We start from the raw sequence: 19,690 nt of genomic DNA, 5'->3' as shown, positions 1-19,690 counted from the left end.
GGACAGGAGATGACCCTATTAGCTCAAGAATGGCGGGAGAATCAGTTCCGAGGGCCACAGCAAACAGTTGACAGAGAACCTGGGCCATGTCAAGTCATGATCGACATCTCCCTATGCTGGTGGACCCCCGTGATCCTCCCCCTTGTAGCGGACAGTCCTGTATGGATCCTGGCAGGTGCCACTGCTGAGTTGTGAGCATTCGTGTGTGTGCTGCTTCAAGTGATTAACACTTGGGCCAGTAATTTGAGAGCGTCCAGTTGATCTCCGGAGACTAGCATGGTACAGTGATTAGAAATGTGAAGATTGGTGGAAAGCTGGTTACCATTAAGGGCTTAGGACAATGGTCGGTGTTTGTGGAAATGTAAATTTTGAATATATATATATATATATAATATATATATATATATATATATATATATATATATATATATATATAACACTTTATCAATGTTTTTAGCCTATCTTCACCATCATGCCCCCTGGCAATACGGCAGCCTCACGTTAGCGTCTGGTGCACCATAAATGACGTGAATTATACATGATGAAAATATTGAAATACGAATGATATACTGAATGATATACTGCCTGGAAATATCAATCAACGAAGCCTGGAACAAAAGCAATGCAAGATGGAAACAGCAACCAAGGCACAGCCTGGGACACGACAACGTTGACTGGAAAACGCAACACACAGGTCAGAAACGTTGCTGATGTAACAGTGAACCAACATTTAAACGTCGCTATAATGTTTATTAAGCGTTACTTGAGCACCTCCTGCTGGTGGGCTGGTCAGCACGAAAGCAAATAATGTTGCAAGAAAACTGATAACAAAATCATTAACTTTGAAAACAGCAAACAACGTCTCATGAAGGCAGCAAACAACGTCTCATGAAGGCAGCAAACAACGTCTCATAAAAACAACAAACAGCGCCTCATGAAGGCAGCAAACAACGTCTCATGAAGGCAGCAAACAACGTCTCATGAAGGCAGCAAACAACGTCTCATGAAGGCAGCAAACAACGTCTCATGAAGGCAGCAAACAACGTCTCATGAAGGCAGCAAACAACGTCTCATGAAGGCAGCAAACGTCTCATAAAAACAACAAACAGCGCCTCATGAAGGCAGCAAACAGCGCCTCATGAAGGCAGCAAACAACGTCTCATGAAGGCAGCAAACAAGGACGCAGCATGACAGCACCAAAAACAAAGAACAAGTACAATAACTTATTTTGTTCACAGAATAGCTGGTCGAGAGAGGAAAGGGGGGGAGGGGAGCATTGTTTACAGCAACAGGCTCTGCAAACTCCAGCATTGAACAACGGTGTTTTGTTTCCAACAGTTGTAATGAACACGTGTTACACAACGCGCTGGGGGGAGGAGGAGGAGGAGGAGGGGGGTAGGGGGACTGCAGTAATCACTAAGGGAACTACGGGCTCACCATAGCCCGTGCTGCTTGGGACTTTTTATTCCAGGTAGCGATTCTTTAACAACAATCACTAAGGGCTTCGGTTATGCCTGCGAGTACCTATGACACTGAAGCTGACATTGGCGATCACGGAGGCACGTGACTGACGACTGTCAGGTCTTTGTCGCCGGCTGAAAAGTACCGGACACTGTCTGACCGGCGGAAATTGGCACTGGCTCACTAGTGGCGGGACTTGGCACTGATGGCCCGGAATGTCTTGTTCACTTACAACCTGGAAGACATTGGGAACTTGCAAGACATGGCACTTGGTGGAAGACTCGCTCTTTAGACTTGAGACGATCATAAAGAGGCACAAGGCTTCATGTTTAAGACCCGTCTATATGTGCTCCGGCAATGTTAAGTTAGGTAGCGCTGCAGTAGTGGTTGTACCACATAACTGCCCACAATGTGGTTGCAGCATAATCATGTAGGTGCAGGCGATGGCGGCAGAGTCGACAGCTGTCAACTACCACTTTCCCCAGAATAATTTTTTTTTTCACAAGTCACCAACTTGTCACAAACATTGACTGTGCAATATTTGTGACACTTTATTATCGACATTATTTACTGGATTTTGCCTGGATTCCAGGAGAGCCACCCGGAGCAGCTACCGTGCCAACTAGACTACCGTAACCTAACCCGGAGCAGCTACCGTGCCAACTAGACTACCGTAACCTAACCCGGAGCAGCTACCGTGCCAACTAGACTACCATAACCTAACCCGGAGCAGCTACCGTGCCAACTAGACTACCGTAACCTAACCCGGAGCAGCTACCGTGCCAACTAGACTACCATAACCTAACCCGGAGCAGCTACCGTGCCAACTAGACTACCATAACCTAACCCGGAGCAGCTACCGTGCCAACTAGGACTACCGTAACCTAACCCGGAGCAGCTACCGTGCCAACTAGACTACCATAACCTAACCCGGAGCCAGCTACCCGTGCCAACTAGACTACCGGAACCTAACCCGGAGCAGCTACCGTGCCAACTAGACTACCATAACCTAACCCGGAGCAGCTACCGTGCCAACTAGGACTACCATAACGTGTGAATCATGCGAGCAAACAGCCCAATCCTCTTGTTTTGGCGGAACTTATGGTAACGATGAGGACCATAGTATACATATACCGACGTACGACGAAATTAGAAAGTAGAAATCTGAACTATTGAGTTGGATAAACCGGAAAACTATATATTTTACTTGAGTTGCTTTGACAGACTAAACTAACCTATCCTAACCTCCCTAGGCCTAATACACGATTCTAAGACCTAATATAGTACATATGTGTGCTATACTAGGCCTGGGAATATTTAGGTTTTGTGTTTTAACTTCATTTATTTTAAAAGAATTCCCGACAAGTCGGTATACTACTATCTAAAAGCTAAGAACGTACGAGTTCTGACTGTTGGCGACTGTCACAATAGGTACTATCTAAACAGGAAGTTACTAAACAGGAGGATGAGTTACTAAACAGGAGGATGGGTTACTAAACAGGAGGATGGGTTACTAAACAGGAGGATGGGTTACTAAACAGGAGGATGGGTTACTAAACAGGAGGATGGCTACTAAACAGGAGGATGAGTTACTAAACAGGAGGATGGGTTACTAAACAGGAGGATGGGTTACTAAACAGGAGGATGGGTTACTAAACAGGAGGATGGGCTACTAAACAGGAGGATGAGTTACTAAACAGGAGGATGGCTGCTAAACAGGAGGATGGGTTACTAAACAGGAGGATGAGTTACTAAACAGGAGGATGGGTTACTAAACAGGAGGATGGGTTTACTAAACAGGAGGATGAGTTACTAAACAGGAGGCTGGGCTGCTAAACAGGAGGATGGGCTGCTAAACAGGAGGATGGGCTGCTAAACAGGAGGATGGGTTACTAAACAGGAGGATGGGTTACTAAACAGGAGGATGGGCTACTAAACAGGAGGATGAGTTACTAAACAGGAGGATGGGCTGCTAAACAGGAGGATGGTTACTAAACCAGGAGGATGAGTTACTAAACAGGAGGATGGTTACTAAACAGGAGGATGGGTTACTAAACAGGAGGATGAGTTACTAAACAGGAGGATGGGCTGCTAAACAGGAGGATGAGTTACTAAACAGGAGGATGGGTTACTAAACAGGAGGATGGGTTTACTAAACAGGAGGATGGGTTTCTAAACAGGAGGATGGGCTGCTAAACATGAGGATGGGCTGCTAAACAGGAGGATGGGTTACTAAACAGGATGATGGGTTTCTAAACAGGAGGATGGGTTTCTAAACAGGAGGATGGGTTTCTAAACAGGAGGATGGGTTGCTTAACAGGAGGATGGGTTACTAAACAGGAGGATGGGCTGTTAAACAGGAGGATAGGTTACTAAACAGGAGGATGGGCTGCTAAACATGAGGATGGGCTGCTAAACAGGAGGATGGGTTACTAAACAGGAGGATGGGTTACTAAACAGGAGGATGGGTTGCTAAACAGGAGGATGGGCTGCTAAACAGGAGGATGGGCTGCTAAACAGGAGGATGGGCTGCTAAACAGGAGGATGGGCTGCTAAACAGGAGGATGGGCTGCTAAACAGGAGGATGGGCTGCTAAACAGAGGATGGGCTGCTAAACAGGAGGATAGGTTACTAAACAGGAGGATGGGCTGCTAAACAGGAGGATAGGTTACTAAACAGGAGGATGGGCTGCTAAACAGGAGGATAGGTTACTAAACAGGAGGATGGGCTGCTAAACAGGAGGATGGGCTGCTAAACAGGAGGATGGGCTGCTAAACAGGAGGATGGGCTGCTAAACAGGAGGATGGGCTGCTAAACAGGAGGATGGGCTGCTAAACAGGAGGATGGGCTGCTAAACAGGAGGATGGGCTGCTAAACAGGAGGATGGGCTGCTAAACAGGAGGATGGGCTGCTAAACAGGAGGATGGGCTGCTAAACAGGAGGATGGGCTGCTAAACAGGAGGATGGGCTGCTAAACAGGAGGATGGGCTGCTAAACAGGAGGATGGGCTGCTAAACAGGAGGATGGGTTACTAAACAGGAGGATGGGCTGCTAAACAGGAGGATGGGCTGCTAAACAGGAGGATGGGCTGCTAAACAGGAGGATGGGCTGCTAAACAGGAGGATGGGCTGCTAAACAGGAGGATGGGCTGCTAAACAGGAGGATAGGTTACTAAACAGGAGGATGGGCTGCTAAAACAGGAGGATGGGCTGCTAAATAGGAGGATGGGCTGCTAAACAGGAGGATGGGCTGCTAAACAGGAGGATGGGTTACTAAACAGGAGGATGGGGCTGCTAAACAGGAGGATGGGCTGCTAAACAGGAGGATGGGCTGCTAAACAGGAGGATGGGCTGCTAAACAGGAGGATGGGCTGCTAAAACAGGAGGATGGGCTGCTAAACAGGAGGATGGGCTGCTAAACAGGAGGATGGGCTGCTAAACAGGAGGATGGGCTGCTAAACAGGAGGATGGGCTGCTAAACAGGAGGATGGGCTGCTAAACAGGAGGATGGGCTGCTAAACAGGAGGATGGGGCTGCTAAACAGGAGGATGGGCTGCTAAACAGGAGGATGGGCTGCTAAACAGGAGGATGGGCTGCTAAACAGGAGGATGGGCTGCTAAACAGGAGGATGGCTGCTAAACAGGAGGATGGGCTGCTAAACAGGAGGATGGGCTGCTAAACAGGAGGATGGGCTGCTAAACAGGAGGATGGGCTGCTAAACAGGAGGATGGGCTGCTAAACAGGAGGATGGGCTGCTAAACAGGAGGATGGGCTGCTAAACAGGAGGATTGGGCTGCTAAACAGGAGGATGGGCTGCTAAACAGGAGGATGGGCTGCTAACAGGAGGATGGGCTGCTAAAACAGGAGGATGGGCTGCTAAACAGGAGGATGGGCTGCTAAACAGGAGGATGGGCTGCTAAACAGGAGGATGGGCTGCTAAACAGGAGGATGGGCTGCGAGTAAAACACAAAATCCCACTCGGGGAACCATCCGTTCTTTTGAAAACTTCTCTTTCACCTTCACATGGAAGTTAAAAAAATCTCCGGCTTTTGGCCGGCTTAAATTACGACTCTGGGAGAGTAACACACAACTTAAACGGAAACCAGAAGCTAAAATTAGCATTCTTGAAGGGATAACTGTGCAAAACTCGGTTCGCGGTTCACGCACTGGTATTGCGAGACCAATTTTATTACCCACAAGTCTACTCGTGGTGCTCAACAGGACCACGAACCACTGACGGGTCCGGTTCGTGGGAGCCACCCGTCAGACCGGCTGGAACCGGACCAACTGGTTTCACTCGGTTGGTCCTCGACTGATGCGCTATAATATTCGACGCCTTTCATCAAGAAACCTTGAGAGTAGAGTGACCAACCGAATGGCCAACAGCCCAAAAGCTGTTATTGTGTAAATACTGCAAACTAAAGACGACGTGACACACCAGGCAACCTGCAACCTCGAGGAGGTGGTTCCCTGGAAACACAAACCGAAACTGTCTCTATTTTCCGCTTGTAACAACTTGTAATAAAGTTGTTTACATCTTGGCTTAACGTGTTTATGACGTATTAGAACGTTGTTACAACTTGCTATATTGGTTGTTATAACTGGTTAGGTGTTAAAATTTGTTCGAACGTTGTACCAACGTCGTAGTTTCGGTGTGTGTTTGGCGGGTTTGTCGTTGACTGAGGAGCCACGACGATCTTTGGGTGAGATGCGCCCGCAACCACCATCAAGTCAGTCCGTCCCTCCCTCCAATATATGGGGTACATGCCGTCCCGTGCTCTAGTTACCCCTAAACCAGTAACATAAACAAACCTCCCAGCACGATCACTTTTTTCCCTTACACACTACTACTTTTCTCTTATTTATCTCTCTCTCTTAGCCATGTTCCCGTCTGTCTCTTGCGGGTCTCCACGTCTCTGTCTATCTGTCTGTCTGTCTGTCCCCTTACCACAATATAGACGTGTTTAGTTAACGCATTCATGGGCCCGCACGGTGCTTGTTCGGAGAGCGTCAAATTACGTATTAACCTGTGTTGTAATATGGTTTACACAATGACCCCCCCCCCCACCTCTCACAATCTTGTACAGGAAAAGTTTACTTTACTCCATAACATACACCTTTATCACATGCTATACGCGGTCGTCCACACAAATTAGTCTGTTGACTAGTCAAGATTAATCACCAGCCCGTCCTCCTAAGGTTTCCCAAACGTCAAGAAAACGGTCAATTTAAATTGTCCTCTCCTAACCTTCCAGAGGACCCAACACAGAAAACGGGACAGTACGTCACTTTCGCCAGCCGCTTTCATTTTCTAGTACGACGATTTTTGGCATTATGTAACACATACGAGCGAAAGTCGACGTTCATTGTAGGAGGACAGGTTGTAGGAGGACAGGTTGTAGGAGGACAGGTTGTAGGAGGACAGGTTGTAGGAGGACGGGTTGTAGGAGGACGGGTTGTAGGAGGACAGGTTGTAGGAGACAGGTTGTAGGAGGACAGGTTGTAGGAGGACGGGTTGAAGAAAGAGGTAAGGTGGTAAGAAGGTCAGAGGACAGGGAAGAAAGGAACATTGACTAATCGCCATTGTTCATTTCTTCACTTTATGTATGTTACACATAAAATAATACTTGACCTCAAGTCACGTATCGCACTGGGTCAGTAATAACTATGTACCACTTAGAGGGCTTACGAAGACAAGGATCTGGGATATGAGAACAAGGAGCTGGGATATGAGAACAAGGAGCTGGGATATAAGTACAAGGAAGACGAGGACAAGGATATAAGCTGGAAGACGAGGACAAGGAGCTAAGATATAAGGACAAGGAGCTGGGATACGAGAACAGGGAACTGAAATATGCAGTTGCAGGGAAGAGGAGGAGGAGGAGACGTTGCAGTGGGAGGAGAAGATTGCAAAGGAGAAGTTAAAGAGAAGAGGGAAGAGGTTGTAGCGAGTAGTAGTAATAGTTTACAGTGTAAACTTTAGTTTTTGAGTATATCGAGAACTAAACTATACCGTTGGTTGGTCAGTGAGATATTGCGATGGCCTTAATAGCTCTCTAGAGGCTGATAGACCTTAAGACCGACACCAAACTCAGGAGATGTTTTTCTTTAACAGTTCTCTAGTTCGCTAAGAACAATTACGACCGTCTTGGTAGTTAATATGTCAAGACATAGCATACCTTGAGTGCGTGTTTGATTTAGTGAAGACGTATAGTGTTGTAAATGAGCACAAGTTAATATGGTTTATTAAACTGTGTACTTGGTCAGGAACCTAGGTTAGGGTAAGTTAGGTTAGAGTAGCCTAGGTTAAGTTAGGATATTTTAACCTAGGTGTAGTTAGGATATATTAGCCAAGGTTAAGTTAGGTTAGATTAGCCAGGATTAAGTTAGGTTAAGTTAGCCTATGTTACTTAGGCTATGTTAAGTTAGACAAGCCTAGCTAAGGTTAGGTTACGTGATTTAGTAAAAGACTGTCTTACGAGCACTGATATTTCGGGCTGGAACCGAGTCAAGAAAGTTTAAGCTTCAAACATAATCAGCTTGAGGAAAGGCCAAGTATGACTTACCGCACCGCTGGGTAAGTCAATATTTAACTTAGTCATGGAAGACCGCCCGTGAGATGGGGGGGGGTTTCTCCTTAGACCTTCCCAGGGGGGGGGGAGAGCCACAGTCACCACGTTGCAGATACATTTTGGCACGTGCCTGTCACAACATCCACAGCTTGGACGGTATACCTGGAACATACCTGGTGAGGGTTTCGGGAGCTTTCCTACTCCCCGAGCCCGGCCCGAGGCCAGGCTCGACTTGTGATAACGTGGTCCAACAGGCTGTTGCTTGGAGCGGCCGTAAGGCCCACATATCCACTACAGCTTGGGTTGGTCCGGCACTTCCTGCAAGAACTTATCTAAGTGCCTCTTGAATACATCCACCTTCGTTCCGGCAATATTTCTAATGCTTGCTGGGAGGGTGTTGAACAGCTATGGGCCTCTGATGTTCAGACAGTGTTCTCTAATTGTGTCTATGGCGTCTCTAATCCTCACTGGTTCTATTCTGCATTTCCTTCCATACCTTTTGCTCCAGTATGTTGTTATTCTACTGGCCAAATTTAGGACCTGGCCTTCAAATATCTTGCATGTATATATTATTTGATACTTTTCCTCGTCCCCTTTCAAAGAGTACGTTCTGAGAGCTTTGAAACCGGTCTCAATAATTCAGATGTTTTATCGTGTCTATGCGTGGCGTATATGTTCTCTGTATTTCCTCTAATTCAGAGATCTCTCCTGCTCTGAAAGGGGGAAGTGAGTACTGAGCAATACTCAAGACGGGACACCACCAGTGATTTAAATATTGTTAGCATACTGTGGGGTTCCTGGATTTCAACGTTCTCATAATCCATCCTATCATTTTCGTGGCCGCCGCTATATTTGCTCGGTTTTGTTCACTAAATGTTAGGTCGTCAGACTCGTAATTCCCAGATCATTTACGTGTTGCTTTCCTTCTATGAGTAGGTCTGATTGTGTCCTATACCTTGTGTTTCGTTTAAGTTCCTCGTTTCCACCATACCTCAGTACCTGGAACCTATCACCGTTAAACATCATGTTATTTTCAGTTGCCCAATCGAATACTTTATTTATATCTGCCTGTAGTTTTTCAATGTCTTATGTAGTGGAAATTTTCATGGTAATTTTGTATCATCTGCAAAGGATGACACGGAGCTGTGACCAGTATTTTTGTCTATATCAGAGATACGAATGCGAAATAGCAGCGGTGCAAAGACTGTGCCCTGGGGTACAGAGCTTTTCACTGCACTTGGGCTTGATTTTACTTGATTTACCGTCACTCTCTGCATTCTGTTTGACAGAAAGCTGAAATCCAACTCCGCACTTGACCCGTTATTCCTATTGATCTCATTTATGGGTTATCACTCATGGTCACATTTGTCGAATGCCTTAGCAAAATCTGTGTATATAACATCTGCGTTTTGCTTTTCCTCTAAGGCTTCTGTGATTCTGTCAGTGGTTGAGTAACTGACAGACACGATCTTCCCGCTTTAAATCCATGTTGTCCTGGGTTGTGAAGTTTATTATTTTTCCATAAAACTGTAAATTTGATTCCTAATCACTTTCAAAAAACTTTTATTATGTGTGATGTTAGTGCAACTTGTATACAATAGTTTGCCAAAGCATTACTACCCCCCCACTTGTGCAGAGGTGGTGACCTCCCTACTCCCCCTTGTGCAGAGGAGCTATATCTGCTGAATTAAGTGCAGCTGGTATCTCCCCTGCATCCAGGCCTCTTTCTCCATATTACACTGAACGCTCGCGCTACTCGTATTTACATTTCTTATGAATATTGGATTCCACAAGTCAGGACGAGGGGCTGAGAACATGGGCAATGTTGTATATTTCTCTACAAAATCTTCTGATTTCGTGTTAATTATCGATTATATTATTCTGGAGCTTGGATCTGATTCATAAAGAAGCTGTCTGGATCTTCAACTTTTACATGTTCTTTATTGGGGCGCTAAACAGTCTCATACTGGCCATTTAGAATTTCACTAATTTCTTTGTCCGCCTCTGTGTACGAACCTTCAGTTGTAAGTAAAGGTCAAATACTATTAGAAGCTTCTATTTTGATTTTGTATATGTGAAAAAGTATTTTGGATTTTCTTTATCTCTTGTATAGCTTTTCTGTTCCAATTCCATCTCCTTAGACTCATATAATCGCTTCAGCGTCTGCTCTATTTCTTCGATCTCCCTGTTTAGGTTTATTTTCCTTGCTTGTAACAGTCGCGTCTGTTTAAGCTTTCCGTGATTTTTTTCCTTCTCCTGTACAGCCGTCTGCGTTCTCTTTCTAGAGTGGTCCTCTTTCTGCCCCTCCTCACAGGTACGTGCTTCAAGCAGACCTTGTAAGCTTCAGCTGTCAGTTGAGCTGTCCCCTGTGTGGGAGTTTTGTCGCTTAAGACCGTCTCCCATTGAATGGTTGCAAGATTTGTATATATTTTGTATATATATTTGCAAAATTTATATATATTTGTATATATATGTATGTATTTTTTCCCTGTTTTTCCCCAGATCCTCTTATTGTTGAAATTGAATTGAATGAATAACCCTTCTCACTTGTTGTTTCTCTTGTACCTACTACCGTTATTAATGTTAGGTTCCACTTCAATAAGGTTGTGATCTGCATATGTAATGTCTCTGATTAGCTTATCATTATGAATATCAGGTTCAGCGTGTTTTCGTTCTTAGTTCTGTAATCTGCTGACTGAGCGAGAATTTGTCACACAATCTCAGTAGTTCTCTGACCTGTGGTTGGTTATTTCCAGATTCATTTTCTGCTTAATGCTATTGTTTACTATTCTTCATTTTTATACTGGATAGATTGAAGTCTCCAAGGAAGATAATATACGGTGCTGTGTTTGCTAGGTTATCAAGGATATTCTCTATTTGGTGTATCTGCTCAGTGAATTCCTCAACTGTTTCATCTGATGGTTTGCATACTGGAATAATAATTAGATTTACATTCTCTACCTTGATTCCAAGTACCTCTACCATCTCATTGGTCGAGTGCAGGAGCTCTGTGCATGCCAGCTCCTATTTAATATACAGACCTACTCCTCCACTTGACCTAATTACTCTGTCGCATCTATCTAGATTATAATTTGGGATCCAGATTTCACTATCCATGTAATCTTTTGTGTAGGTTTCTGTAAATGCACCAAACATTGAGTTCGATCCTATTAAGGACATTTATGACCTTAACTTTATTTCTTGATGTTGACTTTAGGCCTTATATGTTTGCAAATATGAATGATTTCCCATATTGTGTTGTCACTTCTTGTGGGCTTTGGTAGTTCTCCCTTCTCTTCACCCAGGTCCAGGGTGTGTTGTTTTGGTAGTGGTTCGTCCAGTTTTGGTAGTAGTGGGGGTGTTGTGTGGTGTAGTCCCGCAAGGTAAGGCAGTACCTGTGTGCTTGATGATAACCTGTATTCCAGTCTTGTGAATATCTCCCTTCCCCTCTGTACTCTTGGAGTGATTCTATCTGTTCCTCTCTTATATGGTCTAGTCTGTCTCTGCCGGCCTCTAAAAAAATCAGTAATATCATATTGGTCTTCCAGTCTACAACGTTGTGTACTGTTACGAACTCGTTATTTCCAGTTGAAGAAATAACGTATTCGTAACTGTCTATGAAGTAGATTACCATGTAAGAAGGAATAAAGATGTTAGGCATTGCCTTATGTTGACTAATTGATTATACTATAATATATGAGCAGTGTGTTGTATGATTATATATGTAAGGACACGCTGAGCACAGCCAGTGGGGCCGAAATGATATTGTAAGCGGATTAAGCGCCGGACCTGAGGTCGGGATTAGCGAGCACCAACCACAGGGAAATGGGAATTTAATTAATAGAAATGTACCAATATTATGTTTGAAATTGCTTGACGCAGAGATGTGTTAACAGGAATCTGGATTCATATAGTAACAGCTTATTGCTGGCAGTTTTAGGCGAAGTATGTTTTCAGCCTCCTAATGTAAGGTTGGAATAGTGAGATTATATTCATGGGTACAAGGAACGTCGCCCTAATGGCGGCGGCGGCCATGCTGTCCTTACACCTTAGGATAATTGTAAAGTAAATAAAGTAAATGATGTGGTTACCTTGAGGTGCTTCCGGGGCTTAGCGTCCCCGCGGCCCGGTCGTCGACCAGGCCTCCACTATTAGTTATTAGTTTCAGTAAGGAAAACCTATTGCATGTAATTAGATATTCATTTTGCCACCCATTGTAAGATAATAGCCACACCAGCCAGCCGGTGTGGCTATTAGGTTAAGTTGTTACTGTTGTTAAGTAGGACATGGGTTTTAATTGTGTTGAATGGTAGTGAGAAGTAAACAACCTTTTATGGTTAATTTTCCCCAGTTGCGTGGGACTTGCACGATGGTATTTTGAAATAATTCTTTGCCCGTGTCTCGGCGTCCTTCAGAGCGAGCCACGCGGTGCACTTAAGTGTGTCTGTGATTACCTTTGTTTCAATTGTATGTTACGGACTTGTAAATAGACTGGAGATTAGGCAGTATCCGCTTTCATTATCCTCATTTTCTGTGCCAATGTATGGAGTGGGGGATTTAGTGGGATATTATCCCACTAAATATTATCCCACTATTATTATCCCACTAAATGTTATTCTCGAGTATTATTAGACGGTCACGTAACATGTCCCTCTCACGTTAAATTCCAGGCACTGAAGATGGTAACTTTTTTTTCCCATTAATTGAAAATTTGCATTGTTTAGAGTGGAAGTATCTGCACGCTGTTCCAAAACAGCATGTACTCCGCACCATCATGTTCCTGCATTTTCGAGGATGCATAAAAGTGCATTTTTCGCCTTTGGGCCCATATTTGCACATTCTCTGTGCATACTATTTGCAAATATTCTAAATTTGATTTTTTTCCCTGTTGTTTATACGTGTGTTTATCATGACCCACCTCTATATTGGCGTCAGAGAATACGGAGTCGAAAATACGGAGTCGTACCCCCTTATTTGTCCTAATTTCTTCGTTTACACATTCTGTCTTACTGTTGCTCTCTCATTGTTTATATTACCTGACTCTGCAATATTGCTGCTGTTATGTGCCACGATAACCTCTCCCTCCACACTGCTGCTGTGGTTCTCTAAACCACAGGTTCCTGAGTTTTGGTCCTGGTCCGGTCTTGTTTTTCCACAGTCCGCATATATCGCTGATAGCCTATATGTGAATGTTACTTTGTGTGCCTCGGGTATGACATTCATCAGTTGGGTTATGTTCCCCTATATTAACCTGTCATTGTTGCAAATCCAGTATATTCCTTGTCTGTGCATGGTGTGGATAAGGTATGGTTATCTACCATACGTCTTCGAAATTCCTGAAAACACTTGCCACACACTACCATTGTCTTAGGCATTGTATTGTATTTGTGCTTCACCGTATATATATATATATATATATATATATATATATATATATATATATATATATAATATATATATATATATATATATATATTATATATATATATATATTATATATATATATATATTATATATATATATATATATATATATATTATATATATATATATATATATATATCCCTTGCTGTCCTTAGTATTGTACTAATTATAATATTATATGTACTGTATATATTTATAATATTATATGTATATATTTATAAAATTATATGACAGTGTCAGACCACGAAGGAAGGATTGAGACAGGAATTTCCTTAAGTACTAATTTCCTTTCCTTTTTGTGATTTACACACACAATATTATGCAAATGACGATCACAAAACGATTTTTATGCGGAAAATCCACAGAGAAATGTGAAAGGAAGTGAACGTTTCGGCCTGATTAAAACCGTTGTCGACACCGAACACGTTGTGGTGGTCCCAGTGGGATATACAGTGGACCATTGTGTGTCCCAGGACGCTGGGGGGCTGGGACAACATAGACTTTTTATCTTTCTGTATTACCATAAGGAACTTTCTGCTTAATTTCCGACTTTTAATGGTATTAAACTTATTCTATTATTAATTCCTAGATTCACATTTTCCTATTACAATATATATATATATTCACAGTATATTATCAATAAGGAACGTCTCAAACTTAAGGCCTATCCAATGTTTAAGTACCTTTATTGAGACAATAAAATACATCTCAAAGGGATAGAGTAGCTTAGGCTATTTCTACCCTCCTTGCCTGTGGCTGGTTTAAACACAGCCTACCTTGAGGTTATCTTGAGATGATTTCGGGACTTTTTAGTGTCCCCGCGGCTCGGTCTTCGACCAGGCCTCCCCAGGAAGCAGCCCGTGACAGCTGACTAACACCCAGGTACCTATTTTACTGCAAGGTAACAGGGGTATAGGGTGAAAGAAACTCTGCCCATTGTTTCTCGCCGGCGCCCGGGATCTGCCTAATGTACTGCCTCATTCTGGGACTTTTATACATGTCTAGTTTTCCTTGTCTTTCCTTTTCCTTGTGAAGTGGAACTAGTTTTCCGTTCCACTTCACTGTTTAACGTACCACTGTTCACTGTATTTCAGATATATCGACTATACACACGAGCTTCGAGGCATAGGCTTCCACGTGGCCCCACGTTTATTCTCTATTTAACACACAGTTCCATATTGTTAATCACTGTGTTCAGCTTTGCTACGGGTCGCTATGCACTTTGTGATGACAGTGATCAGTGTTCCATGGCTGTAATCCTCCCAAACCCTGGACTATTTCGAGATTTTAACGGATTGTGGACAAACACGTCTCCCCTCCCCACTCCCCTCTACAACTCCAGGTGGTGGTTGTACAGGGGTACACTCCCCTCTACAACCCCAGGTGGTGGTTGTACCGGGGTACACTCCCCTCTACAACCTAAGAACTCCCATGCACTCCCCTCTACAACCTACCCTGAGGATGGGTTGTGGACGACTACAGCCTGGACGAGTATACCCTGAAGCTGGGTTGTTTATAACCTCAGTTACTTCCCTCCACAACAACAACATTACGTATTTTAAAAGCGCTTCCATCGTGGTGCTGAGCTCAGCACATACACTCATGAGCGCTCCGGTTCTCTGCTCAGCACCACTGACAAGGACAAGGAACTTCTACCTGTATAGAATCAAGTTTTTATAGCTGAAACACTAGACATAATTTCAATGTTCTCTACACTAAATCATTTTACAGTACAGAGTGCCAAGCTTCAGTGCTTGGAGTCGTACACACACCGAGAACAACCCACGACCTCGTTATTTATCTGAATTTGCCTGAGGACAACCATCTCTAGTGGCCTCGACGAGGACAGGACACCACCGGCTTGTCAAAGGGACCTGAGTTATTCCTGACGATTTACAAAGGTTGTCTTATGTTTCAGAAGTTATAACTTAATTAGTTTTGCCAGGGGACAGTTAGCCTGTGTATATGTGTAAGTTAAGCTTGTGTCGAGATAACCTCAACCCCCCCCCCCCGAAGGTTAAATATTTGACCCTCCCCATGATGCGACCCCACAAAAGATCCTAAACTCCCGGGTACCTATATTTACTGCTAGGTGAACAGACGCATTAGGTGAAAGGAAACGTTCCCAGCCAATTCTGTCCTACCCGCGAATCGAACCCAGGATTGCGAGTCGAGGACGAATCCACATGTACCTCAAGACCTTAAGGTTGCAGATTTAACAACCCGTCCTCCCATTAGCACGTCGCATTTTGACGTATACTCCACCTAAGGCCAAAAAATCGTCGTACGAGAAAACAGTAGCGGCTCGCGAAATTGACATACTGTCCCGTTTTCTGTCCGTGGATCCTCTGGTAGGTTAGGATAAGGGTACTTTAGTACGACAGTCTCTTGACGTTGGGAACGCTCGTAAGAACGGGCTGATTAGGTTATCTTGAGATGATTTCGTGGCTAAGCGTCCCCGCGGCCCGGTCCTCGACCAGGCCTCGTTTTTGTTCCACACCCCCAGGTAGCAACCTGTAGCAGCTATCTTTCTCCCAGGTACCTATTTACTGCTAGGTGAACAGGGGGCCATCAGGGGTGAAAGAAACTATGCCCATTTGTTTCCGCCTTCACCGGGCATCGAACTTGGAACCTTAAGACTACGAACCCAGAGCGCTGTCCACTCAGCTGTCAAGCCCGGTGGAATTTACCGCGCACAACACCACAACCGACCATGTGGCTCACCTCGGGGATGTAGATCCAGAGCGGAGTCTCGTTGGACATGCACAGCTCCCCGCCGAAGACCACGAGTCGGTCTCCCGCCCTGACGATGGAGTGCTGCTGGAGGGAGGGCGGCCGCGTCCCCGTGTCATCCCGGACTTCCCGCCACACCCGGCTCACTGTAGAGGGCGACACTCTCGTTAGCACGGGGGTGTGGTTATGTGGGGGGTGTTGAGGACAACATGGGTGTGTTGAGGACAACATGGGTGTGTTGAGGACCACATGGGTGTGTTGAGGACCACATGGGTGTGTTGAGGACCACATGGGTGTGTTGAGGACCACATGGGTGTGTTGAGGACCACATGGGGGTGTTGAGGACCACATGGGGGTGTTGAGGACCACATGGGGGTGTTGAGGACCACATGGGGGTGTTGAGGACCACATGGGGGTGTTGAGGACCACATGGGGGTGTTGAGGACCACATGGGGGTGTTGAGGACAACATGGGTGTGTTGAGGACAACATGGGTGTGTTGAGGACAACATGGGTGTGTTGAGGACAACATGGGTGTGTTGAGGACAACATGTGTGTGTTGAGGACAACATGGGTGTGTTGAGGACAACATGGTGTGGTCATGGGTGTGTTGAGGACAACATGGGTGTGTTGAGGACAACATGGGTGTGGTCATGGTGTGTTGAGGACAACATGGGTGTGGTCATGAGGGTGTTGAGGACAACATGGGTGTGGTCATGAGGGTGTTGAGGACAACATGGGTGTGGTCATGAGGGTGTTGAGGACAACATGGGTGTGGTCATGAGGGTGTTGAGGACAACATGGGTGTGTTGAGGACAACATGGGTGTGTTGAGGACAACATGGGTGTGTTGAGGACAACATGGGTGTGTTGAGGACAACATGGGTGTGTTGAGGACAACATGGGTGTGTTGAGGACAACATGGGTGTGTTGAGGACAACATGGGTGTGTTGAGGACAACATGGGTGTGTTGAGGACAACATGGGTGTGTTGAGGACAACATGGGTGTGTTGAGGACAACATGGGTGTGTTGAGGACAACATGGGTGTGTTGAGGACAACATGGGTGTGTTGAGGACAACATGGGTGTGTTGAGGACAACATGGATGTGTTGAGGACAACATGGGTGTGTTGAGGACAACATGGCTGTGGTCATGGGTGTGTTGAGGACAACATGGGTGTGGTCATGAGGGTGTTGAGGACAACATGGGTGTGGTCATGAGGGTGTTGAGGACAACATGGGTGTGGTCATGAGGGTGTTGAGGACAACATGGGGGGTGTTGAGGACAACATGGGGGGTGTTGAGGACAACATGGGTGTGTTGAGGACAACATGGGTGTGTTGAGGACAACATGGGTGTGTTGAGGACAACATGGGTGTGTTGAGGACAACATGGGTGTGTTGAGGACAACATGGGTGTGTTGAGGACAACATGGGTGTGTTGAGGACAACATGGGGGTGTTGAGGACAACATGGGGGTGTTGAGGACAACATGGGGGTGTTGAGGACAACATGGGGGTGTTGAGGACAACATGGGGGTGTTGAGGACAACATGGGGGTGTTGAGGACAACATGGGGGTGTTGAGGACAACATGGGGGTGTTGAGGACAACATGGGGGTGTTGAGGACAACATGGGGGTGTTGAGGACAACATGGGGGTGTTGAGGACAACATGGGGGTGTTGAGGACAACATGGGGGTGTTCAGGACAACATGGGGGTGTTCAGGACAACATGGGGGTGTTCAGGACAACATGGGGGTGTTCAGGACAACATGGGGGTGTTCAGGACAACATGGGGGTGTTCAGGACAACATGGGGGTGTTCAGGACAACATGGGGGTGTTCAGGACAACATGGGGGTGTTCAGGACAACATGGGGGTGTTCAGGACAACATGGGGGTGTTCAGGACAACATGGGGGTGTTCAGGACAACATGGGGGTGTTCAGGACAACATGGGGGTGTTCAGGACAACATGGGGGTGTTGAGGACAACATGGGGGTGTTGAGGACAACATGGGGGTGTTGAGGACAACATGGGGGTGTTGAGGACAACATGGGGGTGTTGAGGACAACATGGGGGTGTTGAGGACAACATGGGGGTGTTGAGGACAACATGGGGGTGTTGAGGACAACATGGGGGTGTTGAGGACAACATGGGGGTGTTGAGGACAACATGGGGGTGTTGAGGACAACATGGGGGTGTTGAGGACAACATGGGGGTGTTGAGGACAACATGGGGGTGTTGAGGACAACATGGGGGTGTTGAGGACAACATGGGTGTGGTCATGAGGAATGACAACAATGTGTTTTGTGTTGCCAAGAATCTAATAATCTCTTCAATAAAACTTAAGTCATTATCTCATCTTATATTCTACTTTAGTATCTTCGTCAGTTTTTCCCTTTCAGAAGTTCTCTCAGAAGATCCAAAACTTTCTATAAAATATTGTTTCAGAATCTAATGTTATACTTAAATAACCAAAAAACAACCTTAAACATTGTTATTAACAACGCCACCTGTTGTAGATCCTTCTGGGAGAACCCGTCACACTTCCTCTCAGATCTGAAGACGGGGAATCCGTGACAGAAGAGTTACTTAAATCCGACAGGAATCCTTGCAAGAAAGTTTCTTAGGAACTGAAGGTAAGCTTTTGATATTATGCCAATAATTTGAAGATGACACGTTGGACCTGACTTCTAAGGTAAGCAAATTGGGTTAAGTGTATGGAAGTTTAACTGCAGTTTTGCTAGAAACATTGTAAGTCAGTTTTATCTACGGTTAGTTTTTTTGCGGGGAGGGGGGAGAGGGGAGAGTTATTACCCAACTTACCCACAACATAGATAAAAGACCACTCAGGTGATGGGGCGGGGAACTTACCCAAGTTTGAAAATCCGTATTCGCACTCAGATGAAGGAGGGAACTTACCCAAGTTTGAAGAGCCGTAGACGCCCTCGGGTGAACTTACCGAGATCATAGATCCAGAAATCCTTGAGAGGAAGGTTGCCGTGGCGGCCGCCCAACAGGTAGACGCTGGGGGCGTGGGCGCACACCGCGTGCTTGTGGCGGGCGCTGGGCACCTCCCCGCCGCCCCCGCCACCACAACCGACGACCACATCCCCCTCTGTGGACCACAACATCACCAAACATTAGACACAATCTTACACCCTGTAGTGGGTGACTCGACACCATTTTTGTTTTTAAATTTTGACCCCGAGGGGCGGAGTTTATTGGGCAGCGCCACTCATCCTGTGAGTAGTGGATACACCGCCATAGCAGCATGTACAACACTCCATAATAGGAAGAAAACCCGCTGGGTTGTTCATCCTGTCACTCAACACCATGTCATGAATTTTACCCATAACTTACGTACCAATTATTATATCGGAAAATAAAATAAACAATTAAACAAGAGAGGAGAAAATGAGTGTCATTAGTTCGGTTTGTTTTATAATGTATTTGCCACTGAAATACAGTAAGTTAATACAGTAAGTTAATACAGTAAGTTAAT

General features: G+C 45.3%; 1 protein-coding gene across 1 annotated transcript in view; it reads right to left on the bottom strand.

Annotated features, from left to right (window-relative positions):
- The window catches only part of LOC123748456 (uncharacterized), a 154,596-nt gene extending 135,299 nt beyond the window's left edge, over window positions 1-19,297 (bottom strand). Inside the window, 3 exon segments of the mRNA XM_045730859.2 lie at window positions 16,180-16,334; window positions 19,148-19,277; window positions 19,280-19,297. Coding sequence (XP_045586815.2) covers window positions 16,180-16,334; window positions 19,148-19,277; window positions 19,280-19,297 — 303 coding nt within the window.
- Window positions 19,298-19,690: the final 393 nt, after the last annotated feature.

This window comes from Procambarus clarkii, chromosome 1, assembly GCF_040958095.1.
Source record: "Procambarus clarkii isolate CNS0578487 chromosome 1, FALCON_Pclarkii_2.0, whole genome shotgun sequence".
Classification (NCBI taxonomy): domain Eukaryota; kingdom Metazoa; phylum Arthropoda; class Malacostraca; order Decapoda; family Cambaridae; genus Procambarus; species Procambarus clarkii.
This window is presented reverse-complemented; position numbering and strand designations above follow the sequence as displayed.